Genomic DNA, 27,654 nt, shown 5'->3' with positions numbered 1-27,654 from the left:
CCATCGCAGGACGCTCAAACACTCATTCACACACACTACAGGCAACTAGGGAACACCAATTAGCCAAATCTGCATGTCTTCGTCCTGTGGAGAACAACAGAGTACTTGGAAGAAACCCACCAAGCACAGGAAGAACATGCAAACTTCATGCATACAGCGGCGGGAATCGAAACCTGGACCCAGGAAGTGCAAGGCGACAGTGCTAACCACTACACCACTGTCCCACATCTAAATGCAAACATACTATATAGAAATTACAAACTTCTAAAAAAAATTATACATCAATGCATTCATGCTAAACATAATTTGCCACACAAATTAATTACAATACTTCAATTCAATTTCATTTTAATGGTATAGCACTTTAAACAATTGTCATTGTCGCAAAGCAGTTTTACACAATCAAAAGAAATTATAGATGTTTGTAGGAAACGTTAATGTGTATGAATCAAAATAATAAGATAGTCCCTAATGAGCAAGCCAGTGCTCATTAGACAGTGGCAAGGAAAAACTCCCTGAGATGGCAGTAGGAAAAAAACAGACTCAACAGGGAACCCATCCTCATCTGGGTGATAACGGATAACAGGGATTGATCTGCACTCACACTGTGTGTTAAGAGGCTAGAAATTCAGTATGACAGGAGTTTAAGTTAATATGGAGTCCAGTTTGTTGTTGGAGGCTAAGGCAGATGAACTGAAGTTTTTTTCTCCACCTCTATCGCTTGATAGCGGAGTGTGAAAGTGTGTTTTGTCGTGAGCCAGTGGAGCGCGCAGGGAGAAACTTCAAACTTCTTTTAAACAGCAGTCCATTTAGCCACTGTTACCTCATATGTAAAAGTAGTGTTGGCACCTGTCCCTTATAAATCAGGACATTCTAAAACAAAATAATAATAAATGCTATTCAACCTGTTTGTATATAACGTGTCATACGACACCAAGTCTTTACAGTGTCGATATTAGGGTTGGGTACCGATAACCGGTGCCAATACAGCACCAGTACCTATATAACCGGTATGTACCGGACCGAATCAGAACGTGAATTTTGGTGCCTCATTTCGGTGCCACTTAAATGCCTGAACTGTCGATTGAATGACGCAGTTGTAATAAGCATCAGATTCATCAACACACATGATTGCTAGTAAAATACTGCATTCAAGGAGTGTCAGAAATTATTAGAAAAAGAAATTATTACCTTAATTAGAAAAATCTTAAGAACTTCGGAAAGCTTTGATAATACAAATCCAAAACATCGTGGCAGTAATGTTACTGTCCATTTTATTTTTGTAGATTAAACGTTTATTAGATTAGATCATAAAAAGCACAAATCATTAGGAAATGAGACCATCCGAAATGCGCAAAAATGCAGCAACTAACGTTACACTTGCTCTGACGGCAGCAGGCGGTCTATCGCTTAGCTTGCTACAGTAAATTTAACAACTTTCGTTAAAATGCCTAAAAACTAACGATCGAAAGTGTGGCTATTATTTACAAGAAAGGATTCCGATACCGCGACATGCAGCAAATGTTTTACAGCAGTAAAGGGGGAAACACGTCAAATCTAATGAAACATTTGAGAGCACACGGAAAAATAACTTAAAAGCGAAGGGAGGCACCATGATCGACAGCTTGCGGAAAACAGCTGGCATTATCGGTGTGGACGACCCAAGCCCCAGTCATACCAACCGTCGCAAAAAGAAGTCCACTGATTATAATGACCACAGCAGCCTTAGGCTGTCGTAGGCTAATGTAATGTTAATTGCTATATGCAAGTCTTGCATTCATGCTAACAATTAGTCAAATGATTTGTAAAATACTAATGTAACATGGATTCTGTTTATAATTATGGATTTCCAGCTAGTACTAGTAGTACTACATCAGTGACCCCATTTACTATTGCAAAGAAGGCTAATTTAACTAAGGAGAATTCTTTTAAACTTTTTGTTCAATAAAAATTTATTCTTAAGTCATCCACCATCATTTTGTGGCTTTTGTAAAGTATCAGTTCAGGCACTGTTTTAAAAGTATCGATTTGGCACCGGTATCGAAAAAAAAAAAAAAAAAAACATACCCAACCCTAGTATCGATTTTGGCACCGGTATCGGTAAAAAAAAACAAATGATACCCATCATAGCCGTGATAAACATCAGGACGTCTAAACTCAAAAACGCTTCACAAGAAATACTAAAGCCGCATTAACTGAGCGCAGACAACGATGCATACTCAATCTGTTAATACAGTACATAATCTACATAATAATGCATACATAATCTGAATATGAGCATTATGGCCGTCATGTTAACTCGGTAGGTCTTTCAATGGAAGTTCACCAGTAAAACACATAAGAGCACCAAAGTGGGAAAAGTAGAAGAGTGGTTTTAAACAGAAAAAATATATAGCCTTTTGAATGTCTCTTATTTTACAAGATCAAAGGTGGCAACCTGTATCTTCAAAACTTTTTATCTCATCACTAATGAGATGATCAGCACACTGGAGAAAGGGAGATTCTACATCTATATTTGTTTCATACTTTGTTTACTATATATTTTAATTGTATATTATGTTTAAAAGACATTTAAAAGGTTTCGTATTTTGTTAATATATTTTGTGCTGTTTAAAAGGATAACCTTTACAGAAGAACTGTGTTCGGATGCTTTTTTTTATATTTTGTAATAATCATCCACACCAATCAGTACAGAGAAATTTAACATACCAACGTTAGTAGCGATTAGGGAAGGGAATCACAAGCCGATATGATATTATCACAATACCTATGTGCTGATTCGATTTGTATTGTCATTTGTAAATAGTTTAAATCGCACCACCTGTAGGATTATAGGAGAACTACACATTTTTACCACCTCAAATGCAAACATACATCAATTAAAAATTCATTTAAAAAATAATTTTAAAAAACTATACATGAATTGCCACACAAAAGACTCGCAATATGTAACTGGATCGATTTTTTTCCTTCATCTCTAGCAGCCATATCACCCGGCTCCTACCGTCTGGCATTTTTATACTACAAGTAATAGTCAGCGTGCTTCCTAAAAAGAATGTTAGCTGATGTTATAGCTTACATGAACATAATGACTTGTATTAGAGACAGGATTGTATTCAATTATTTTAATTTCAAAACCGAACTACAAATTATCACGCTCATGGTTTTTAATTTGTGAGCGTAGAAGATGGATATGAGACAGACACGTGTCTGCTCCATGTGCAGCAGAGGAACGGATAAGGAGAAGAGAGAGAAACTATTTCCTCTTGGACTTTTTTTTTTTTTTTTACACAAATCCACGGCTTTTATGCGAAAACGATCGCAATATGTTTTGGTAGCGAGATTAGACCAAACAATTAGGCGATTCTGGACGAGTTTCCACAGCAGCCATCTGTTTAGATGTTTGTCGCAGACTGAGAGACTCATCATCAAGCACTCATATGTGGAAGAAAAAAAAAAAAAAAAAAAAAACAAGCTGCCTAAAAACTGGCTTCTAATGGCTTTCGTGCCAGTGTGTGTGTGTGTGTGTGTGTGTGTATATATATATATATATATATATATATATATGTATATGTGTGTGTGTGTGTGTGTGTGTGTGGCAGGGCAGATAAAAAGCTCGCTCCTCCAGCCAAAATACCACCCAACACATGTCCACATTTTATCATCATTATGTTCTTCTACTTAATGAGCTGATCTCCTGGCTCCTGTGGAGGAAGAGACGGGACGCTAATTAGAAACGAGGAAAAATCGTCTCACGCCGGAACGGACGCACGCGCGCACACATGACGATACACTCTCGCAAAACACACCGAAAGTATTACTTTGTAAAAAAAAAAAAAAGGATTAAATGAGTTCTCGGCGCGGCTTATATCCTGAACGTCCTCTCTACTCCTGTGGCTCACCACAACATACATGCCCTACCACCACTTCTCCTCTATTTCCCCTTGCCCTGTCTCCTACCCCACTTTTCCAGTGCCTCGCCTCTACTCCTGAACCTCATCACTACTCCTGCACCGCTACTCCTGCACCTCACCTCCACTCTGGTCCCTCGTCCCTTGACACACTCCAACAATAAAAGTGTAAGGTAGTATCAGTGTGAGAAATCTTTTGTATTACAAACTCAAGAGTAACGATGCTGCTAGCACACTCATCTAAAATCCAAAACATGCTAATGAGATGTTAATCTAACTCTCATCATTACATCATGCGTGGTTTTTCAAAACTGATTGGTGGCATGAACAGGAAGTAATCGTTAGAGGATGTTTTGAAGGTTGCACCAGCTTCTGTAATGGGACACAAACAAAATCATACAGGTCTTTAAAATTTTTCATTTATTAATTAATATTCTTGCATGTGCATGCAAAAACTTGTACTCAGACCAAAAATACCATTGCTGCGATAACCGCTTTTGTGGTCTATAGTGCAATTTCCCCAACACACACACACACACACACACACACACACACACACTACCCTCTTCCAGCAACAAAGGCTGGATTGTGCTACTGTAAAAGAAACCACCATGTGTGTGCTGTGCTGTTAAAGGAAAATAATCAACAACAGACTGGTGTGGCAAAGCAGGAGAACAGTGTTGCTGTTGCTATAGAAACAGTAACGTAAGAGAAGAGGTAGAAACCTAATCAGCTCCTTTCCACACTGCGTATGCTCTATTATTACTAATGAGGTGAGGTGTGTGCATACTCACAGGACAAAGAGCACAACCTGAGCAAACATTTCACGCTTACGAGAATCCGTGTGTGTGTGTGTGTGTGTGTGTGTTGAGCTGTCGTGATGTTGACTTTAGCTATTCACAAGGTAAAAGACTTCACTCAGAGAACGAGTGGCATACAGTAACTCTCACACACACACACACACATCATCACAAACAAGGTATCTACATCATCTAAGTGTCAAAAAAGAGAAAGCAAAGTTAACTATTTTTCTTGTGCACCAAAACATAAACAAACAGTACGGACCCAGAAGTGGTTATGTTGACCCAGGAAGTGCGGTCAGTCTGTTTTGTGTGTGCACAGGTGCGATAAGGTAATTTCACCTGGATTTGTGGAAGATCAGACCTGTGGAGCTCATAAACTGCACATAAACGACAAAACTGTGCAGAAATTAGAGCCAATTCTAAAACTAATCAAGGCAACTGATTCAAGCCTAAAACCGAGCAGAATCTGTATAGTGTCTGACCTGCCCAACTCTCAACACGCCTAACTCTTAACATGTTCCTTAGAAAACAGTGCAAAACAATCACAAGAATGCCTTTATCTTGTTTAATGATTTACCCGTCTTCCGACCAATCAATATCCAGAATTATTTGTGCTCACAACGGATAACACCACTTGCACATTAAAGGAACTCGGCTGGGAGTTATTGCCAGATCCCCCATACCACAGTCCAAGCCATTTTCACATGTTTGGGCCATTAAATGAGCTCCTGAAAGGCCAGTATTCCTACCTTGATGGTATCTAAGCACTAGTGAAACTCATATACAGATATGAAGGCAGTTTTTACTCTCAGGACTCATGTTCTTAGAAGTGATCTGTTTTTCTGCACAATCAAAAGTCCTGATTTTAACCCAAACGTCCATTATAATATTTATTATCGTTATAAGTCTGGATGGTGTTATATTAGCATAATTTTCCTGTGACAGCACAACAATCACACAGAGTTTGTCACTTACCATGGTATATTTCAGTTTTTTGTTTGTTTTTTTTATATCTGTAAATAACCGAGTAAAAGCGAGAGAGCCGGCTCGTTCCGAATCACCGTCAGAATAAGAGGAAAATGTGACAGATGTGCTGAACGATCTTTGCTCACGTTTAAGAGTGAGATTAAACAGGACAGGATCAATGCTCTAAATGCAGAAGCAGAAAAAATAAAGCGGGAGAGACGTGAGCTATCACACACACACACACACACACACACACACACACACACACACACACACAGTGTAACAGAAGCACTGACCTGATAAACCGAGAGCAGTGCAGTCACGCTACAGATACAGCTTCCTCACTCTCTCTTTCCCCTCTGTTTTTCCCAATGTCACTTTCTGTCCATGTCTCTCCAAGTCTATCTCTATGTTTTCTATCTTGTGTATCTCTCTGATACACTTTAACTTTTCCTGTCTTTCTCCATCATCTCTGTCTGTTTCTCCCTCTCTCCAGTACTTTACTCTTATTTTAACTCTTCCTGACATATTCACCTTTACCAGTTCACCTTTTCTTTTTCACCTTCTATCTTTCTCACCCTCTCTCTTCCTCTCTCACCCTCTCTGCCGTTGAGACCCTTTCTCCGTCTTTCTCACCCCCTCTCTGCCTCTCACCCCCTCTCTGCCTCTGTTTTTCTCACCTTCTCTCTGCCTCTCTCACCCTTTCTCATTGCCTCTCTTTCTTTATCGTTCTCTGTCTCTCATGTCTCTCATGCACTGTGTGTTTTTTTCCTTCAGGTTTAAGATCAGGATGTGCCTTAGTGGCATGACTGGTTTTACAAACTTCAAGTTTTGTGCTAATCTCAATCACCACACTGTTTCTATTGCAGCAGCGCTCGCTCAGGTGTAGGGTCATCACAGCTGAGTCCTAACGCTCAGCGCTAACAACTGCATTAGCATGCTCGCTAGAACGACTTCAGACCGTTCGAAGTCCATTAGGGCAAAGAGATAGAAATAAAAAAAGAAGAATGAAATACTGCTTGTTACTTTTAAACTTTTGCAACTCTATTGAGACTCTACACATTACATATACACATATACATATAATGTGAGTGTGTAACGTACAAATCATGTAACGTAACAAATGTAACGCTAATAGTTATAAATCCATGTTATGTGCTCTGAGAGCTCTTGTTGCTAGGCAACCCAAACAATTACTTATAAATTATGAATTGAATAAATAAAAAAAAAACAGCTAGCTAACAGTTACGCTAGGAAGCACATATCTCTTACGCCTGTTCCTCCTCTCCATCTGTTTTTTTCTCTCTTGCTGTACTTTTCTATTTTTTGTTTACATCCATATCTGTTTCTCCATCTTTCCAGTTCCTTTTTTTTGCCACTCTACTTAAGCTTCACTTCTTATTCTTCCTTTCCCTCATTCTGTTTTTCTATTTCTCTTCCTTCCTTTTATTTTCCCAGACTTTTACACTTTTTTCTCACTCTCTTTCCCTTGCCTTCCTTATCTGCTTTCTGCTTTTGCACACTATTTTCCTCTCTTCCTTACATTCATCCTGTCTCTTTTCTCTCCCTCTATCCTTCCTTCTCTTCTTTACATTTCTCTGTTTCATCTAATTTTTTTTCTCTCACATGTTTGTTTCTTTTGTTTTCTCTAACTACTCACTTTGCTCTCTCTTCCTCTATTTACACTGATAACAACTCTCACTCTATTTATTACTCTATCCATCTTTCTCCCTCCATCTGTCTCTCACTTCTGACCTTTCATTCTCTCTCTCTCTCTCTCTCTCAACATTATGACTTACTATATTTACTTTTGTTCACTCTATCTGCTCTCTATTCCTTTTTCTCTTTCTTGCTTTCATAACTCGCTCCTGTTCTTTTTTTACTCCTTTTTCTGTATTTGTTTTCTAAGCTTTTCTGTTCATCAATCTCTTTCTTATTCTCTCATTCTGAATTCTTCATTCTTTTCCCTCTCCAGTCACCTTTCTTTTTTCTTTTCTTTATTTCTCTTCCTTTTTACTGTAATTTTTTCTCCACCCCTCCTCTTTCTCTCTCTCTGAATTGCATTCTGTCATTCTCTATTTAGTTGCCTCTTTCTCACTTTCTCTCTCCCTCTTTTTTCTATTTCTTCTTCCTAAAGTCTCCTGCACTCTTATCTCTTTCACTATTTCTTTCTCATTTTTTACAAGCTCTTCTTTTCCTGGTTTCTCACTCTCTTTCTTTCTTTCTTCGAATTGTACACTGTTCTTCTTTCTTTCTCTCATCAGTTACATCTTTCCCTTTTCCTTCCTAAGTGCTCTCTCTGTCTCCGTGAACTACACTATGGTCTTCTTCCTCTTTTCCTTCATTCACCTCTTCCTATGTATCTTTCCACTTCTCTCTCTCCTTCCTAAGCTCTTCTGTCCCTCTCTCCCTCTCTTTCTCCCCCTTTCTCCCCCTTTTTTTACTCACTGTTTCTCTTCACAAATCTCTTCATCCCCACCTCATGACCTTAAAAATGTTTAAAAACATTAAGAGCTACAAAAACACTTTTATAAAACGTAGAGACGTGAAGCGCGCACGTGATCGTACGTTGGCTCCGACTTCCCTTTTAGCCGAGAAGACGAGAGCAACGACAGCGAATCACGAGGCAGTGGAGAAAATAAAGCAAAACCCCCAACCCCCACTGCATCACCCCGGAGTAACCCTACCCCCCTTGCTTATTCAAACACACACACACACACACACACACACAGTGTAACAGCACCATCATTATAGCACCACATTGCTGTGCAGCTCCTCTGAGGATTCGAGCTCTGGGCCAAAGTTTCATACAGAAAGTAATGATGCCTTGTTTAAATGTTTAAATTAACATCATTAATTAATTTCATTTATAATTACATTGTTTAAAAAAAGGAAACTACCTGTGTGCTGTCGTACTTAAAGGTGGAGCTTTAGCTCAAATATCAATTTTCATATCAATAATTTTTATACTTGGTTTTAGTTTTTTTACACATAAAATATGTAGAAAACTACATTGTAATTTAAAAAAAAAAAATTCTTTTTCTAAAAAACAAGCCATTCTGAAAATCTGAAAAAAATGTCAAAAGCGAATTTGCAATAATGTTTTTTACTCCATTCGCTTATTTCCCTAACTATCCAATGTTTTATTTGTTCCAGCTACAAATACAAAACAGCTCCAGCTACTACATGAAAATACATCACATCTCCCCCTAGTGGTCACTCCTTAGTTAACTACTTTATTCCAATAAAAATATTAAATCCCAGTTTACGCTTTAGAGATTACATGTTACATCATAATCAGACGTGTCAGTATACATAAGGTAATACAGACAAGCTTTTTTTTTTGTTTATTTTACATTAGTTCAGGTGATGTAACTAACGAAGACATTATTTGGTTTTCGTATGTTTTTTGTTGATGATGAGTTAGAGGGGTTTTTTTTCCTCCTAAGAGATTTTTTTTTTAAAACCTACATCTAATTTATCTAATTTGTTCCATAAAAACTGGAAAAAAAAAAAAAACATTCCGTAAGCATTTAGCTTTTACTGAACACGCCCCCTGGTAGTCATTTACATTAGCTACGCTTTACGAATCTAGTGACAAAACAATACGGTTAACGATAGACCAATACAATATTACAATACTATTTTGTTAATGATATTGTCGATATAATAAATATTTTATAGTATAAGTTTAACAGCAAAAACAAATGAATAACACAACAACTAACAGCACGGGTTAGTACAGTACATTTTAGCATAAATTTTAGCAGACAAAATTTTTTTTTAAATAGCATGTATAGCGATGAAACATCGATAGCATGTTGTATGATAGCATAATTGTAATGATGTTATTTAAAGTTTTATTAAATATTTGATAAGTTCATGTTTATAAGTCATTAATATGTGTTAATGACAAACATGAAAAACAGTTTTTAATTGTAGATCTTTATAAATCATTAGTATGATCATGCATGTGAGGATTAGAATATTTTAGATTTAAAACGATCTAAAGTTCTGAAAATGTGATAAGAGTGATCAAATTAGTTTTAATATTTATTTTATAGTTAAAAACACAAGCAATTTCCCTCGGGGTTTAATAAAGTTATTTGAATCTTTGAATCTGAATCTTGAATCTTTGAAGTGAGGCTGCATCCTAGACTTCAAGTGCACCTCCAAACTTCACCAAGGGTCTAATCAGCACAGAATCAGACTTTAATCAGACTTAATTACCTTGTTGCAGTATGAGGAGTCTGAGTAATGTGATGGTCCAAGTCGAGATGGATCTGTTGCTGATGGAGGAGGAGGATAAAATCTCACATCCATTTCACTGTCTAAAAATAAAACATCAACCAAAAACAAAATAAATAAAATTCTTTAAAAAATATTTAAAATCTATATTTTTGTTTCGTTCCACTTCAGTAGAGCTGGGACACTAGCTCCTCTATAATAAAGCCCTGAAAAAAATAAAAAGTATTATATCTGATGATGGATGGAAGCAGGGAAAAGAAAAACCACACAAAAAGAGAAGAACAGCAGCTTCACTTTGGCACCTTCACATCCGTTCGCGGGGTTTCTGAGAGGAGAAAGAAATAAAACAAACTTTGAAATAAAAAGGTGTTCCTACACCTGTGTGGCATCAAACCTCAAACAAATCAACCGTCTCTGAGGAAACGACGTGTGTCTTTCTTTTTCTTTCCTTATTTTCGTTACGGAAACGATAAGAGAAGCCCCAAAAGAAAAGCGACGCGGTTAGCCGGAGTGCTAACTCCACTCTCTACCTCAATGCTCTGTGCGCGCGCGCCCCTCTCCCTCTCTGTGTGTGTGTGTGTGTGCGCGTGTGGCTTTCGTGCAGCTGTGTGACGGAGCTCGCGCACAGGAGTCGCGAGCCGAGGCGCGCGCGACTCGAAAAAGGCGCGAAAGGGGGCGCTGAAGTGTTTACATATACAGTAGTGTTTGTATGTGCATCTCAGTAAATTAGAATTATAATAATCCAGTAATTCAGTTAAAAAAATGAGACTAATTCTTCTATAGATTCATCACACACAGACTTGTTTATTTCTTTCCCTTTTGACGATTATGGCTTTCAGATAATTTTACTTTTTGAATTAAATTACTGAAATAAATCAACCTTTCGATTATATTAAAATTCATTGAGATGCACCTGTACTAGCATCAAAGAGTTTGTAGAAACAGTTAAATGTTTAAAGCTAAAAATAATCTGCTGATCTTTAATGTAATCAGTGATAATAATAATAATAATATTATTATTATTATTATTATTATGATTATTATTTGAGGTTGAAGCCCACGTACATGTCTGTGTGTCTCTCTGTACAGCAGAACTCTCTGTCTAACTTATTAATACAAAGAAATCCCATTCTGTAAGGTTGAGTATCTTACGTCTTGTTTACACTAAGTTCTTTGGTGGTCAGACAAATACACTCCCTGTTCGGTAATCAGAGAAAATTACTCTTAAACCTTTTCGGAGAAATCAGAAAAAGTAGATCAGATAAAGATGAAGTTTTGTCTTAAAACCACTCCAGCGTGTGTAGTGAAAATATGAACTAATCCCAGTAAAAATATTTAGTTTAGCTTTTCTAATTAATATCTATTGGTGTAGGTTTACACACTAAAAGTAGCGCATTAGTAGATTATTAAATCCCACACATAACTGTTCATAACATCACTTTTACTCAACATTTTGATTTCACTTATGGTGCAGATTAAACTTCAGGCAGAGATCTAAGAACTAACTGCAAAAGACTCATTAATTTTTGTCCACTGGTCGATTTAAGATGCGCCCACAGTTTGACACGTACACTGTCAAAACTTGAGGTTTATAATCTGGCACAAAACTGCACATAACTTTCTTTTACTCAACACTTTGATTTCATTAATGGTGAAGGTGAGAGTATAACTTAAGGCAAATCCTGGTTTCTTAAATTCTGCCTAGCCAGTTTTGTGTGATGCAGTGACAAAATATACAGATATACAGATATACCGACAGACAGCAATTTTTCTGAGACTCTTGAGTTTTGGGTCCTCCAATGTATTATTTTACATAGTTAGTTTTAAAATTAATTTTAAACCTTCTGATATGAAGATAACCTTGTATACTTGTTTGCTGTACATGATAATTATGATTTCATAATTAGACTAGTGTATACCTAGAACAGTCACATGACTAACATACGTATTTACCTCAGAACGGGTCTACTTTTGTTTAGTTTTTTTAATAATTTATTTATCCTTGGTGTCATACAATTACAAAATTATATTAATTATATATATATATATATATATATATATATATACAGGCAGAAAATGTGTGAACATGAAGTTTGGTCTTATTTTAGTTTTAAAAACAATTTTCATGTTTTAGAAACAATCTGGAAAAAATGTCAAGAACGAATCTACAGTACAATAATGTTTTTTACTCCATACTGTTTTTGACACACATGTCATATTAGCAAGACTTTTATTTACATTTAACCATTAAGCAGACGTCCTTATCCTTTGATTGTTACACATCTAAGGGCCTTGCTCAAGGGCCCAACATGGACAACTTGGAGGTTGTGGGATTTGAAACCAGGATCTTGTGAACCGTAGTCCAATGCCTTAACAACTGAGCTACCCCAGACCCTATTTCCTTTTCTTGTTTTTAAGCCTCTTTCATACAATTAATAAATTATATTTTTAAGCATATTCCTAAAAAATATATCTATAAAGAGGCAGAAATGTGTGAACATAAGATTTAGTCAGATTTTAGTGCTCTTTATTGCTTATTTACTTCAATCACCATGTATTAGCATGACATCATCTTTTATAAGATTGTATTCATAAATTATTTTGCTAAACCTTGTCTAAAATGTGGAATGGAATGTACACAGTGAAATGATGTACAGTGTAGTATATAGGTTAAAGTATGTGCACCTCTGACCATCATACCCATATATTCAGTGCCGTGAAAAAGTATTGTAAAAAAAAAACAGGCAAATAAAAAGTATTTGCCGGTTTTCTTTTTTTATTTGTTGCATATTTGTCACACTTATATGATTCCAATCGGTGTCTGAATTTTGGTCTACTTTTCTTTGGATAATTGTTTTAATTCAGCCACCTTGGAGGCTTTAACCTGTTTATGGTCATGCCACAGCATCTCAATAGAATTTAAGTCCAGACTATTCTCTGTAACCCTTTCCAGACTGATAACTCGCAATCTTTTAAAATGCTTCACCTTGTTAGACAGATTCTATTTAAATGATTTCATCACTAGTTTAAGTGAAAACTGCATTTTCATTAAACCTTATAGCTAAGGATTTTATTTCTCTAATTTTATATTTTCCGAGAGGAGATTTATGGATGCAGTGAGAGAGGACATGAAGTTAGTTGGTGTGAGAGAAAAGGATGCAGAGGATAGGGTTAGATGGAAGCAGATGATTCGCTGTGGCGACCCCTGAAAGGGAACAGCCCAAAGACAAAGAAGAAGAATATGTTAGCATTTAGGTACCAAGATATAACCACCATTATACAGTAATGTAACCGTTAATGAAAATAAACGGCTCATTAATATGTTCCAATAAGTTCTAAACACACACACACACACATATATATATATATATATATATATATATATATATATATATATATATAATTTTTTAATATAAAACCCAAAAGGTGTTTCTTGTGCTGTGCAATTTCTTTTAATTGGGGCTCTAATGACGTGCATGACCTCTTAATTATCATTCCATTACGATGCCTTTCTCGGTCGTTACAGTAAAATAAGCTCACTGTGGAGCATATTTAGAGATGATGATCATAAAACATGAAGGTCAACAAGGAGATATGAATTACAGTAATATTCTCATTAAACGTCCAAAATTACCACCTTTTTCTCATACACATTAGGCCTTCTAGCTGTATGATCTAGAATCAAATTTTCATCATATGGTCTCCATCAGTATAATGGAGTAAAGCACATTCTGTAGTAGCCATGAAGTCTGCCAGCGATTTATTTTCTACTCAAGTGCAGTTCATACAGCTCTGATACACATCTCTAGACCCAGGCTTACTATCATGTCAGTGAAAATGTAGCTGCTATAAAAAAAAAAAATTCCAAAGCAATAGTCAGGAAATGAGACGAGGTTGAGGAGCAAACACAAAAAAGTCTAGAAGTTTAGGTTTTTTCCTCTAAATCTGCACAGTACTGTTAGAATCGCTAGTTAAATCTCTGTTAGAATCAGTAATTCATTCTTTAAAAATCATTCACTTTAATAGTCAAGCGAAATTGTTAGCATTTTTGGCATGTGTAACGGTACCTTCTATAACACATGGTATCTAAGAGTAATGGTTCAGTTCACCTGCATGCATGGAATTATGTTTATACATAAACTGTCATTCAATTGCAAATTTCCTAAGTAGTCTTGATTAAAGTTGCAATCCCAACATATTCCAGCATATACTTTTTTAGACACTACTTTAATGTGTTTTTTTATTTGTTAGTGTCTAATGTCGTCCTTAGGCCTTGTACAAAAATAAACCAGAGCATCAAATATACAAATATTAAAATTTTTTTCCAAGTTTCCATAAATAGTATTTTGGTATAAAATTATTAGCAATGGAGAAGCTACTGTCCCAGGACAGATGCTTATAAAGTGCTGGTTTGCTATAACGACTAACAACCATGTACTGTAAATAAAATTAAACCATTAATATTCTCTCAAGATGCTTTTGTTATGCAATATTTCATCTCTTGGTAATTTTTTTTAGACGCTCTATTCATTCATTCATCGCAGTAGCGCGGTCCCTATCCCAGAACACTTCTGGCACGAGTAGGGGTACACACTGGTTGGGGTGCCAATCTCGAAACTCACAAACGCATTTACGCAATTGGATATGGGTGATTGGAGAACACCAGTTAGCCTAACCTGCATGTCTTTGGACTGTGGGAGGGAACAAGAGTGACATGCAAACTCTATTCAGACAGACCCCAAGGTGGGAATCTAACCCTCGACCGTGGAGATGTGAGGCCATAGTGCTAACAACCATGCGGCCGTGCAACTTAGGTTCTGAAATTTTGTTCCAAAATCGACCAAAACATGTTTCTCATCCAACTTTGCTCCGAAAGGACGCAAAGGACATTGTTTTAAGTGATCTAAGACCACCAATGTAACCTTACAATACAGAATTCCGCAGACGTATTATAATAAATTATACAATTTAAAGGAAGCTTGCATGCTAACATTTATGAGAGAAATTAGCACAGTGTTACAATTTAAATGAGAAATGCTAAAAGTATGCTACTTTAGACATGTATTTACAAAAACAGTCCGTTAACAATAAAGAAAGTGAAGAAAAGAGAAAAAGAAAAAGTCAGTGGTCAGGAGACCAAAGGGGCAAAACCGCCATGCTCTCAGGAGGGGGAGGGGCTTGTTCAGTGCCCTATCAATCACTCAGACAGTAGGCAATTATGGTAAGCTGATGTATTTAGAAGACAGCAGATAGCATTTTCCTCTCAGTGTGTTCTAACTAATCTACATCCCTGCCAGTTTGCACCCACCTTCAGACGTGACAACTAGGATTGTTAATAAGGAAGAATAAATCAGAGTTTATAGTCCTCTGAGTCCCTAAAATCATCTTTCAGGATCTCAGGACCCATATGAGGATGAAGCCATGCAAAGAGTGAATGATTTCCCTCTTCTAATACACCAAATTAAATCAGCAAGGCCTTGGTTATTTATTATGAATAAGACTTATTAAATCATGTTGTATGCAGACATAAAGTCAGACACCCCTGATATAAAATCATGGTGTGATTCTGGAGAAACAAGATTGATCGCTCTTTGTGAAAATCATCAGATCTTTTATAGTTAAACCCAGAATCTTAAAAAAAAAAAACTTAAAAAAAAAACAAAAACTGAAGTGTGCGATCAATCGCTGAGCGCAGACCTTTTATAAAAGAGAAGGCTTCAACCAAAGCTGCTTTTACAGAATTAAAATAGAGAGCTGTCAGACTTCTGTACTGTCTCACACAACTCAGCACACACTCGATTAAACTGAGACGCACACGCACGGGCTTCGGAAAGCTCAGCTCGGGTTAGTTCTGATTTCAGCCTGGGAATTTTAACTGTACATTTCTGTATCTGTTTTAGAAATAAAAAATTCTGCTTTTAGTAATTTATCATAGTTTGGTTTGTGCTAATCTTCTGATCTTTTTATAAACAGTGATGCATGCCGACTGCAGGGTTTCTGGATTACATGCAAAAAAAAAAATCCATTTCTGTAATACACACACTGCACTGTTTCATGCGACAGTAGGCAAATGTGCTGCGACCTTTTCATAGCTGCCGTACCTCTTAATCTCTGATGCAGTTTTGATGGTTATTTTACTGATATAGTGCATGCACTATTTAGAAACTGGGATCCCTGTGAGGGCCATGATGTTCTTCTTCCTCTTCACATGACTGATTTCTCATTTAGATAGAGAGAGACCTATATTTCTTCTCATTCAGCTATCACGAGGCGCTGTGTTTCTGTGAAGATGGAAAAACTTTCATAACACTGATACAGTCTGACAAGTACATCTCTCTCTCTCTCTCTCTCTCTCTCTCTCTCTTCTGGCTCTTGCTCTCTTTCTCTTTTGGTCATGTTTTCTTTAGGAAGAACATGAGGTTATTTAGGATCAAAGAAACCATTAAACACAATCTGAACATGTTTTCAGCTCATCAGTAATAGGAAAGGCCTCACAGGTACAAGGCATGTGGTGTGCAGAGTGACTAGTACCACCTGCTGGGATGTTAACTAGTCAAGTGCTGGAAAAACCAGTAAGGTAGATGGTTAGGTGAGCAGGCAAAGCTTCTTACATCTTTAGAAAGATGAAACCAATTCTACAGTGAAATGTACATTATGTATGAGCATGGAGTGTTTATAGAATGAGCTACTGATTAGAAGGTTAATAGATCAAATCCCAGTATTTTCATAATATATATTAATCAAGGAGCCAACAGTGGCACCTTGTTAGTGCTGGGATTTAAACTCACAACCTTTTTAGAAGGACAAGCCTTTATTTATGACATATACATCACTGCACGGCAAAATTCTTTTCTTTGCAAAATCCCAGCTTGTTAGGAAGCTGGTGTCAGAGCACAGGGTCAGCCATGATACCGTGCCCCCCGGAGCAGAGACAGTAAAATGTCTTGCTTAAGGGATCAAAAGGGGCAGTTTGGCAGTAAGCCAGCATCAGTAGCCGATCAGTAATCCAGACCTCTGACCACCAAGCTGCCACTGTTGGGTCCTTGAGCAAAGCCCTGAACTGATCAGTTGTACTGTATATGCCAGGGGTTGGACATGATTAATTGATTCTGTTCAGTTTCTGAGCTATAAGAAATTCACTGAGCTATAAGGAAAGCATGTTGATGGACATGAGCTCCCACGCTAAGCATTCTCAGGTCCGGAATCAGCACAGAATTTCCATAAATCATCCACATAATTGCATCTTAAAAATGCATTGCCTTTTTTTTTTTTTTTTTATTTTGCAAATGTATTACTCTAAAAAAAAAACTAGCACTAAAAGTATAACATGTAATCTGTATATGGCTTTTGATTAAAGTGCAGCTTTGCTAAAACAGCCTAAAAATGTCCTGAATCAGCATTCGGCTCAACAGTCAAAACATACCCATACACACACACACACACATATATATATATATGTGTGTGTGTGTGTGTGTGTGTGTGTGTGTGTGTGTGTGTGAGTGTGTTTTGACTGTTGAGCCGAATGCTGAATGCTGATACATACAGTATATATACTTTTGGAATTATGGAATAGTCTTCCAAATAATGTTCGGGACTCAGACACAGTGTGTCTCAGTGTTTAAGTCCAGGCTAAAAACCTATTTATTTAATCAAGCATTTTTATAAATAGATTAGCCTTAGGTAAAGGAGCAGATCTAGGGGACTCATGGACGTAGAGTATTATGGTGAACTGGTATGTTTGGATGCTGTCTTCCTCACTCTCATTGATCACTCAGGTTTGTTGACGGTGAGGTGATTGGTTGCTTCACAACTCAGGGAGCCCTCATGTCTTTATCTCTCGTCACATGGATGCCCCGTGTGTCTCTCTGGGATGCGTCTGGTGTCTGGGGATGATTCTCTCTACCTAGAAGATGGTTCTGGCCTTGACTGGTGTTGGCAGCTGTTCCTCTGAGAACTTGACTGTTCGATAGTTCAGGACTGAAACTTCATACAAGTCTACCTGAGTCTTCAGTAACTAACTGGACTCCATATTAACATCAATTAACATCAACTGTTATGCTGAACTGCCTGCCAACGAACACACAGTATAAATGCAGATCAATTCCTGCTCTCTGTTTCACCCAGATGAGGATGGGTTCCCTGTTGAGTCTGGTTCCTCTCAAGGTTTCTTCCTATTACCATCTCAGGGAGTTTTTCCTTGCCACTGTCGCCTTCGGCTTGCTCACCAGGGACAAACTGACCATTTTGATTCACACACATTCAAATTCCATACAAACTTAAATAATTCTTTTAATTGTGTAAAGCTGCTTGCGACAATGACAAATGTTAAAAGCGCTATACAAATAAAATTGAATTGAATTGAATATATACCTTGTGCCTTAAGACTCTTGGGATAGGCTCCAGGCCCCTGTGACCCTTTACGGTAAGCAGGACAGGACACATTTAATGAAAATAAATAACTGGCAGAATTGAATTAATGTTACAATTTTATGAAAAAAAATAAATTTTATTACTTTTCTGAATCTGTTGCTGGCTTGCCTAAGAGCATTTTTGAATCTCTGGAAGCTTGAAGGTCATGTGTATGATCCAACAGTAGGAAAATACAATATAGGACATTAAACAGCTTGTCAACCCTACAACCCTCTATGCAATCCAATAATGTAAGGAGAAGCAGATATTATAAAAGATAAAACTGTATTCAAGTTATATCACATTATTGAAAACACATAACCCACCTACAGTAATAACTGAAAAGCTGGTAAATTATTACTTATCTAGCATGATTTTAGTCATATTTTAAAGAATCAAGAGATCTTTTCAAGATAACACTGATAAGTCTGGTTCAGATCACAACTTATGTGATTAACACAGTCGATGATGACACACAGCTGGAACCCTGTTACTGACTAATTGAATAGGCGGAGACTCCAGATCCAATTAGGGACGAAAGACACAATAAAAGGCCACTGTTGCTAGCTGTTTGAATGTGGGTGTGTGAACTTTGGGAATCATGGCGAGCTCAGGAGTAAGGCTGGGCCTTGTGGGAGTTTTTCTTGCTTTAAACTATGTGTGCAGTGTACCTGCTTCTGTGCAAGATGTGAAAATGGCATTTCAAGATTCTAAGTTTCCAGTGAAGCTCAATGTGCAGCCATCTGCCCAGTTTAATGTATGCCAAGTACAGGGTTTTGAAAGGGTTCCTTGTGGACTCCCTGGCATTCAGGCTGCTCAATGTACTGCCATTAACTGCTGTTTTGATGGCAACCAGTGCTATTATGGGAGAAAAGGTAGGTTTTAAATCTTACCTGACTTGGCTTTGGTTAAAATGCCAAACTGACTCTTGTTTCTTCCTTAACCAGTGACTGTCCAGTGTACTCTTGATGGCCAGTTTATCTTGGTGGTGGCAAGAGATACAACCCTTCCCAGGATAAGCCTGAATTCCATCAACTTGCTGGGAGGAAATGCTGCACCCTGTGGTCCTGTTGACTCAAATGTGGCCTTTGCTATATACCAGTTTCCTGTATCGGCTTGTGGAACAACAATGAGGGTTTGAGTTTTTTTTTTATTTATTTTCTTTTCCCCCTCCAAATGCAGTACATGCTGTCTTGATGTTACAGAAACTGTCCTTTCTACACTCTCCAGGTCCAAGGTGGTTATGTGGTCTATGAAAACAAGATGATCTCTGGCTATGAAGTTGGAGTTGGACCCCGAGGAGGAATCACAAGGGACACTCACTTTGAGTAAGTTAACTAACTCATGGTAGGGGATGGTTTTGGGGCTTTCATTGATCTGTGGCTTCCTTTGCAGGCTTTACTTCCAGTGTCGATATGCTGGTGTTAACTTTGCAGCTGTGTCGTTTGAGCCTTCTGCTGCTGCCAATCCTATGCCCCTTGTTGTTTCTGGACCACTCCAAGTAGCAATAAGGCTAGGAAATGGCCGCTGTGCCACAAAGGGATGTAATGAAGGTGAGGAGCTTCTGTTTAAACTGTTTGCACATCATGATTTAAAGGCATAAGAGGAATTGACTCTACCTCCTAATTCCAACAGAAAAAGTGGCCTACAACTCGTACTACATGGCTACTGATTACCCTGTGACTAAGATTCTGAGGGAACCAGTGTTTGTTGAAGTTTACATCGTGGGAAGAAACGATCCGAATATTGTGCTGGTTTTGGGAGACTGCTGGGCGACTGCTTCCCCTAACCCCTACAGTGGACCACAGTGGGACCTTCTTTTGAATGGGTAAGTTCTTCACATGTCCTTTCTTGGTGTTGGTCAGTGACTGACCAGGGAGTGACGTTTTTTTTTTGTATATTCCAAAGGTGTCCTTACATAGATGACCACTACTTGACCAAGCTGATTCCAGTAAATGGAACATCTGGACTTGCATACCCTACCCATTACAGACGCTTTGTCCTGAAGATGTTTGCCTTTGTGGATCCAAACACTATGACTCCAGTGCAAGAGACGGTAAAGGCTTGCTTTCCACTTGTGCTCTTGTACATGAAATAAGGTCTATTGCTAAGGTTTGTCTTCCTTCTCAGGTCTTCATCCACTGCAGTACATCTGTATGTCTTCCATCTGCACAATACTCTTGTGAACCTGTGTGTGCCAGAAGAAGTAGGTAGACTCCTGTAAAACCATTTGCTTCTTTTCTTGACTGGCTAATGACACTAGTCTTTTCTCCCTCACTAGGAAGAGATGTTGCTGCAGAAGGCCGTTCGCAATCAGGAGTAGTGTCTAGTGGACAAGTGATCTTTACAAGTGTTTGAAATTATTGAATAAAGATGTTTGCTTGGTAACTATTTGGCTTGGTGGCTTTATTTCCATATTATGCACTGGTTGTTCATATAGGTTCATAAATGTGAGCTTGATCCCTTGAGTGCACTTGGTAAACAGTTGGGTTGGTGCATACTGTGGCCTTCAAATAGGTGTTTCCTTCCTTGCACCTGAGGTCCCAGATCAGGAAAGGCTGATTGGCTCAATCGGATGTGGTGGACCCTCAAATGGGTACCGTAGGACAACACGTTTTCCAGGTCTGACTGTTGGATCAGCTCACTGCCCTAAAACATTTCGGACCTTGTCCGTGCAGTGCTTAATGATTCTGTTGCAAGGAAGAGGACAGATCAATAAGTCAACTGACAAGCTGTTTATAAGACTACAAAGTGTTGCAGGTTCTTGCACCCCTGTACAGTATTGAATGGCTTAGCCTGAAGGTGGCCAATTATCTTTTCTACTTGCTAGTTTCCTACCTTTCTCCCCCACCCCCAATTGTTTCCTTGCTAAAATTGACTAGTGTAGAGGGATGCCATTTTGCATCTGGATGGATTTTCAATCACAATATTCCCAAATTCTATAAAATTTTCTGGTTAGAAGATGTTTAGGCCATGAATCAACTAATTCTCCCCTAATGCCCCATTAAACAGCCTTGTTTCAATATTTAAGACTGTGGTAAGTCTTAACAGTAGCTGTAGCTACATTAGCATGCCATCTTTACTTTTTAAACTATAGACTGGCATTGATTCCAGTAGCTAATAAGTTAGCTAGGCAGTGAGTTACTATATGTTAAACATTAAGGTTATCTTGTCCAGCATTGTGGGAGGCCTGGAGCCTATCCAGGGTACACTGTGGCCTTCAAATTGGTGTTTCCTGGGTGACTATTTCCAATAGTTTGGAAATGGCAGTTATCCTAATGTTTTGGGACTAAGAGAAAACCCATCAAGCATGGGGAGAATCTGCAAACTCCAGACATGAGGTGGGAATCTTGCCACTTAAGGTTTAATTCTTTAAACATTGGTAGTGTGAGACCAGCAACGCTTGTAAGAGGTTGGATAAGAAATTCAGATGAAAGTATAACAACCTATTCAGTTCCACATTGAGTGCATTTTAAAAGTAGATGTTTTTTTGGGAGTGGGGAGGATGTTTATTCCACTTTAGGTTTTGATATTTTCTATACATAAGCATAATTTTTTTGGCCTATTTTCCTTATGAACCTCCTATATAAATCACTAATTTGTATTAAATATTTATTATCCCTCCATGGTGGCAGTTTGGGTATTCATTGGTTTTAGGTTTAAATCCTCAAAACTGATTAGCTTTTAATAAAGTTTTACTTGGAAATGTCTTTTTTAGCTGCAGGCCGCGAGGTTTCGCACATGTCCAGGCTTCTTTTATAAAAACGAATTAAGGTGAAATAAAAAAAAACAACAGCGGAGGAGGAGGTGTTTGATGATTTTTCCCTCTATAGATAAATAGAAATAAAAACGTTGTGGAGGAGGAATTTAAAACAGTGAAGCAGGGGGCAGGATGTCCTGTTCTTTATCATTTTGAGGTGTTGGTGTGATTCATTATTTCCAAACACTGTGGTTGTGATTATGATGGTGGTGATGATAGGAATTTTAAAAAAAACTAAAAAACTAAACCACAGTGGAAAAGAGACCATGGTTCTGTTCGGATTCAGCTCCTCCTACGCTAGTGCTGACTGCTAATGTGTATAACAGCATGCTTTTATGTGGTCAAAGCCATGTCAGCAGTTTTTTCTTTTTTTTTCTTTCAAAGGCTGTTAATCTCCATACAAAGGCACAAGAGCCAGATGAACAACACTAGCAAGGCTTCATGATGTTCACCAGCATAATAACTGAGGCTGGATGCTTTATTACTAAACATACATGTACCAATGATTTCCTGTTATACGCTTCAATTACGCAGTTTCTCGAATGCTTTCACAGCACAATTTAATCCTAAAACAATACGGTGGAGGTTGTTTAGTCTTAAAACTTGCATTTATCTTTAATTTTACGAGTTATTCAGAGATCATAGCTGAAGAAATTCTGGAAATCGTTAACATTTGAGCAATGCTGACATTTACTTAAGCAACAATATACAGTATTGCTCAAATGTACAAAGACGCTCCTATTCTATTAACCTTTCAGTATGAATGGACGTTTAAGACATTACACACACGCATGCACTCATGAGAGTTTTTACGAGAGAACCGGTTAACCTTTAAATTAACGCACAACTGTTTTACCGATCGGCTTTTTGGCAACTATGTGCATAAACATTTACGATAAATACAGATGTTGGTATTTATTTTAGTTTTATTTTTATTTAAATGTATTTATTTGCTTGTATTTACATAAAGTAACTTTGATGTAATCAATTTAGTAAATTTATTCCCTTCCTCCCTTGTGTAACAAGCGTACCCTTTGGCTGTTTAAAAAATGAAGGAAACAAAAAGTTGAGAAACGTGTAGGTGTTTGGGGCTGAACAGAAGCTTAACGGCCGAGGGGGAATTAAGGTCATTGACCTGAGTTCTGCATGACACAGTGTCGGTTACTAATACACAGGACACTACATGATGTGTGTGATATTTTATATGATATGGAAGAAGGAAAATGAAATATACTGAGAGGGTTTTGGGTTATGATGTAATGTACTGGGAGGGGTTTGGGTTATGATGTAATGTCCAGGGAGGGGTTTGGGTTATGATGTAATGTACTGGGAGGGGTTTGGGTTATGATGTAATGTTCAGGGAGGGTTTTGGGTTATGATGTAATGTACTGGGAAGGGTTTGAGTTATGATGTAATGGACTCGGGAGAGGTTTGGGTTATGATGTAATGTACTAGGAGGGGTTTGAGTTATGTATTAATAGACATAAGAGGGGTTTGGGTTATGATGTAATGGACACGGGAGGGGTTTGGGTTATGATGTAATGTACTGGGAGGGGTTTGGGTTATGATGTAATGTTCAGGGAGGGGTTTGGGTTATGATGTAATGTCCAGGGACGGGTTTGGGTTATGATGTAATGTCCAGGGAGGGGTTTTGGTTATGATGTAATGTACTGGGAGGGGTTTGAGTTATGTATTAATGGACATGGGAGGGGTTTGGGTTATGATGTAATGGACACGGGAGAGGTTTGGGTTATGATGTAATGTACTGGGAGGGGTTTGGGTTATGATGTAATGTACTGGGACGGGTTGGGCTATGATATAATGTTTAATTCAATTCAATTCAATTTTATTTGTATAGCGCTTTTAGCAATTTTCATTGCCGCAAAGCAGCTTTACACAGTCAAAAGAATTATTTAAGTTTGTATGAAATGTGAATTTGTATGAATCAAAATGGTCAGTTTGTCCCTGGTGAGCAAGCCGAGGGCGACAGTGGCAAGGAAAAACTCCCTGAGATGATAATAGGAAGAAACCTTGAGAGGAACCAGACTCAACAGGGAACCCATCCTCATCTGGGTGAAACAGAAAGCAGTAAATGATCTGCATTTATACAGTGTGTAGGGTGGGAGGCAGTTCAGCTATAATAGCTGATGTTAATTGATGTTAATATGGAGTCCAGGTAGTTATTGAAGACCCAGGTAGACTTGTAAGAAGTTCCAGTCATGAACTATCGAACTGTCAAGTCCCCAGAGAAACAGTTGCCAACACCAGTCAAGGCCAGAACCATTTTCTAGGTAGAGAGAATCATCCCCAGACACCAGACGCATCCCAGAGAGACACACGGGGCATCCATGTGACGAGATCTTCAGCCAGAAGCGGGGCACCAGGATGGGTCAGACAGGTCCGGAGGGCAGAGGGAGTCTGGATCACTGGCAGCTCAGGAACGACATGTGTAGCTCGACAGAGAGAGAGAGAAAGAGTGAAAGGGGGAGACAGGAGGAGAGAGGAAAAAGAAAGATGGGGGGAAAGAGAAGAAGAGGAGAGATGGCAGTTAGATATGGTCACAGTCACACAATGTATAATGTGAATGTATATTAACTGTAGAGTGCAAGCAGAGACTCCGGCAGGACTAACTATAACAGCATAACTAAAAGGGAGAGCCAGAAGGAAACACAAACATGAGGGCTTCCTGAGATGTAAAGCAAACAATCACCTCACCGTCAGCAAACCTGAGTGATCAATGAGAGTGAGGAAGACAGCATCCAAACATAACAGTTCACCATAATACTCTACGTCCATGAGTCCCCCAGACCTGCTCCTTTACCTATGGCAAATCTATTTATAAAAATGCTTGGCTAAATAAATAGGTTTTTAGCCTGGACTTAAACACTGAGACTGTGTCTGAGTCCCGAACACTATTTGGAAGACTATTCCATAACTTTGGGGCTTTGTAAGAAAAAGCTCTGCCCCCAGCTGTAGTTTTCATAATACGCGGTACTGACAAGCAGCCTGCATCCTTTGATCGAAGTAGGCGTGGCGGATCGTAAGACACTAGCAGTTCGCTCAGGTACTGCGGCGCGAGACCATTTAATGCTTTATATGTCAAGAGTAGTATTTTAAAATCAATGCGAAATTTCACAGGGAGCCAATGGAGTGAAGATAAGATAGGGGTGATGTGCTTATATCTTCTGGTTCTGGTGAGGACTCTCGCTGCTGCATTCTGGACTAGCTAAAGCTTATTTATGCATCTAGCTGAACAACCAGACAGTAAGGCATTACAATAGTCCAACCTAGAGGTGATAAAAGCATGAACTAGTTTTTCTACGTCGTTTAGCGACAATAAATTTCTTATTCTGGCAATATTTCTGAGGTGAAAGAATGCTATCCTGGTAATATTATCTACATGTGCTTCAAATGAAAGGCTGGAATCAATAATCACACCAAGGTCTTTCACTGTTGCATTTGATGGAACAGAAAGGCCATCTAAAGTTACGGTGTGATCTAAAATTTTACTCCTAGCTGTATGCGGTCCTATGACTAGAACTTCTGTTTTATCCGGATTTAGCAGAAGGAAGTTAATAAGCATCCAATTTCTTATGTCCTGCACACATTGCTCAATTTTAGTAAGCTGTTTTTTCTCATCAGGTTTTGCTGAGACATATAACTGTGTATCGTCAGCATAACAATGAAAACTAATACCATGCTTACGGATTATGTTGCCCAGAGGAAGCATGTGAAGGGAAAAAAGCAGTGGACCTAAAACTGAACCCTGCGGAACGCCAAACTCCACTAGAGAACATGCAGAATAATCACCATTTAAGTCTACATACTGATAACGATGGGTCAGATAGGATCTGAGCCAGGAGAGGGCTGTACCCTTAATTCCCACTACATTTTCTAATCTGTGAAGAAGAATAGCGTGATCAACGGTGTCAAAAGCTGCACTGAGGTCAAGTAATACAAGCATAGTTACACAACCCTGATCAGAGACCAATAGAATGTCATTTACTACTTTAACGAGCGCTGTCTCTGTGCTGTGATGAGGCCTAAATCCTGACTGATACAGTTCATGTATGCCATTTCTATGTAGATATGAGCATAGCTGCTCCGCTACTATATTTTCCAGAATCTTAGAGATAAAGGGGAGGTTTGATAATGGTCTGTAACTGGACAGCTGACAGGGGTCGAGGTCAGGTTTCTTAATTATTGGTTTGATAACTGCTAATTTAAAAGATTTTGGAACATATCCAATGCTGAGTGAAGAATTAATTATTCTCAACAGGGGTTCTATTATTGCTGGTACTATCTGTTTAAGAAAATGTGTCGGTACAGGATCTAATATACAGGTTGATGAATTTGAAGAAGAGATGAGTGAAATTAGTTCATTCTCTTCAAGGGGAGTAAAGTATTCTAGGTTCTGATCTGACATGGCTAGATTAACATCTGCATCAATTACATTGTTCGGTTTCAAAACCTCAATTTTATGCCTAATATTTACAATTTTATTATTAAAAAAGTTCATGAAGTCCTCACTATTGCATGATGTTGTTGTGGAGATTTCTGCAGTGGTCTTATTTCTGGTTAATTTGGCTACAGCATTAAATAAGAATCTAGGATTATTTTTGTTATTTTCTATAAGAGTGGAGAGATATGTTGATCTAGCTACACTAAGAGCTTTTCTATAGTTCAGGATGCTCTCCTTCCATGCTATTTGAAATACTAGTAATTTAGTTTGACGCCATTTACGTTCTAATTTCCGAGCAGTCTGTTTTAAAGTGCGCGTGTGATCGTTATACCAGGGAGCAAGTTTTTTATCTCTAATAATTTTTCTTTTGACTGGAGCTACATTATCTAAGGTATAGCAAAATGTCGACTCTAAATATTCAGTCGCCTGATCGAGTTCTGTGGGGTCAGACGGTGATCTAATCGAAGTTGGGAACTCTGGGAGATTACTGATAAAACTCTGTTTGGTAGTTGATGTGAATGTACGTTTCATACGGTAGCGCGGCGCTGTGTGTACATTATTATTGTGACACACTTGAATTGAGACAAGATAGTGATCTGAGATAACTTCAGATAGTGGTATTGCGAATAAATTTCTTATACTTAATCCAAATAATATTATTAAATCTAAAGTGTGACCTGCTTTATGAGTGGGTCCTACTACACACTGATTTACTCCTACCGAGTCCAGTATGGACATAAATGCAGTTCTCAGAGGGTCTTCTGGGTTTTCAAAATGAATATTAAAATCTCCAGCAATTAACACTTTGTCTACAGAAACGACTAGATTTTAAAGGAAATCTGCAAATTCACTAAGAAATTCCGAGTACGGCCCTGGAGGTCTGTAAATGACAATTAGCGGGATCGACTGAGCTGACTTAATATAGTTAAATACACTTATGTTACTATAAAGAATTTCAAATGAATTAAATTTGTGTCTGTGTTTTTGTACAATAGTCAAATTATCATTGTGAATAACTGCAACGCCTCCTCCTCTACCAGTTAACCGAGGCTGGTGTATGTAGCTGTATCCAGGAGGACTAGCTTCATTTAGAGC

The 27,654-nt window shown here is 38.1% G+C and overlaps 2 protein-coding genes across 6 annotated transcripts in view; one reads left to right on the top strand and one right to left on the bottom strand.

Annotated features, from left to right (window-relative positions):
• Positions 1-10,520, bottom strand: part of tox (thymocyte selection-associated high mobility group box) — a 59,831-nt gene extending 49,311 nt beyond the window's left edge. For 2 of the 3 annotated variants that reach the window (XM_053506777.1, XM_053506779.1), the window contains exon 1: positions 9,911-10,520. In XM_053506777.1, coding sequence (XP_053362752.1) covers positions 9,911-10,003 — 93 coding nt within the window. In that variant the 5' untranslated portion in view covers positions 10,004-10,520. The remainder of the gene's footprint in view (positions 1-9,910) is intronic. The other variant, XM_053506778.1, reaches the window with a different exon arrangement.
• Positions 10,521-18,919: 8,399 nt separating this feature from the next.
• Positions 18,920-21,049, top strand: LOC128532998 (zona pellucida sperm-binding protein 4-like). Of its 3 annotated transcripts, none has more exons than XM_053507173.1 (9): positions 18,920-19,212; positions 19,285-19,472; positions 19,568-19,665; positions 19,733-19,890; positions 19,973-20,165; positions 20,246-20,393; positions 20,468-20,543; positions 20,601-20,721; positions 20,890-21,049. In XM_053507173.1, exons 1-8 carry the CDS (start codon positions 18,939-18,941, stop codon positions 20,693-20,695), a joined length of 1,230 nt encoding a protein of 409 aa, XP_053363148.1. In that variant the 5' UTR covers positions 18,920-18,938; the 3' UTR covers positions 20,696-20,721; positions 20,890-21,049. The 3 variants fall into 3 exon arrangements, with proteins under 3 accessions (XP_053363148.1, XP_053363150.1, XP_053363149.1); XM_053507175.1 differs by having other exon boundaries at positions 20,619-20,721; positions 20,890-21,045; XM_053507174.1 differs by lacking the exon at positions 20,890-21,049 and having other exon boundaries at positions 20,601-20,725.
• The last annotated feature ends 6,605 nt before the right edge of the window (positions 21,050-27,654 follow it).

This window comes from Clarias gariepinus, chromosome 11 (assembly GCF_024256425.1).
Source record: "Clarias gariepinus isolate MV-2021 ecotype Netherlands chromosome 11, CGAR_prim_01v2, whole genome shotgun sequence".
NCBI lineage: Eukaryota > Metazoa > Chordata > Actinopteri > Siluriformes > Clariidae > Clarias > Clarias gariepinus.
This window is presented reverse-complemented; position numbering and strand designations above follow the sequence as displayed.

Coding starts and splice junctions, on each gene's coding strand:
- LOC128532998 (XM_053507173.1), top strand. CDS start 18,939: ATGGCGAGCTCAGGAGTAAGGCTGGGCCTTGTGGGAGTTTTTCTTGCT. Junction 19,666..19,732: donor ACAAGGGACACTCACTTTGA/GTAAGTTAACTA, acceptor CTTCCTTTGCAG/GCTTTACTTCCAGTGTCGAT. Junction 20,394..20,467: donor TGACTCCAGTGCAAGAGACG/GTAAAGGCTTGC, acceptor CTTCCTTCTCAG/GTCTTCATCCACTGCAGTAC.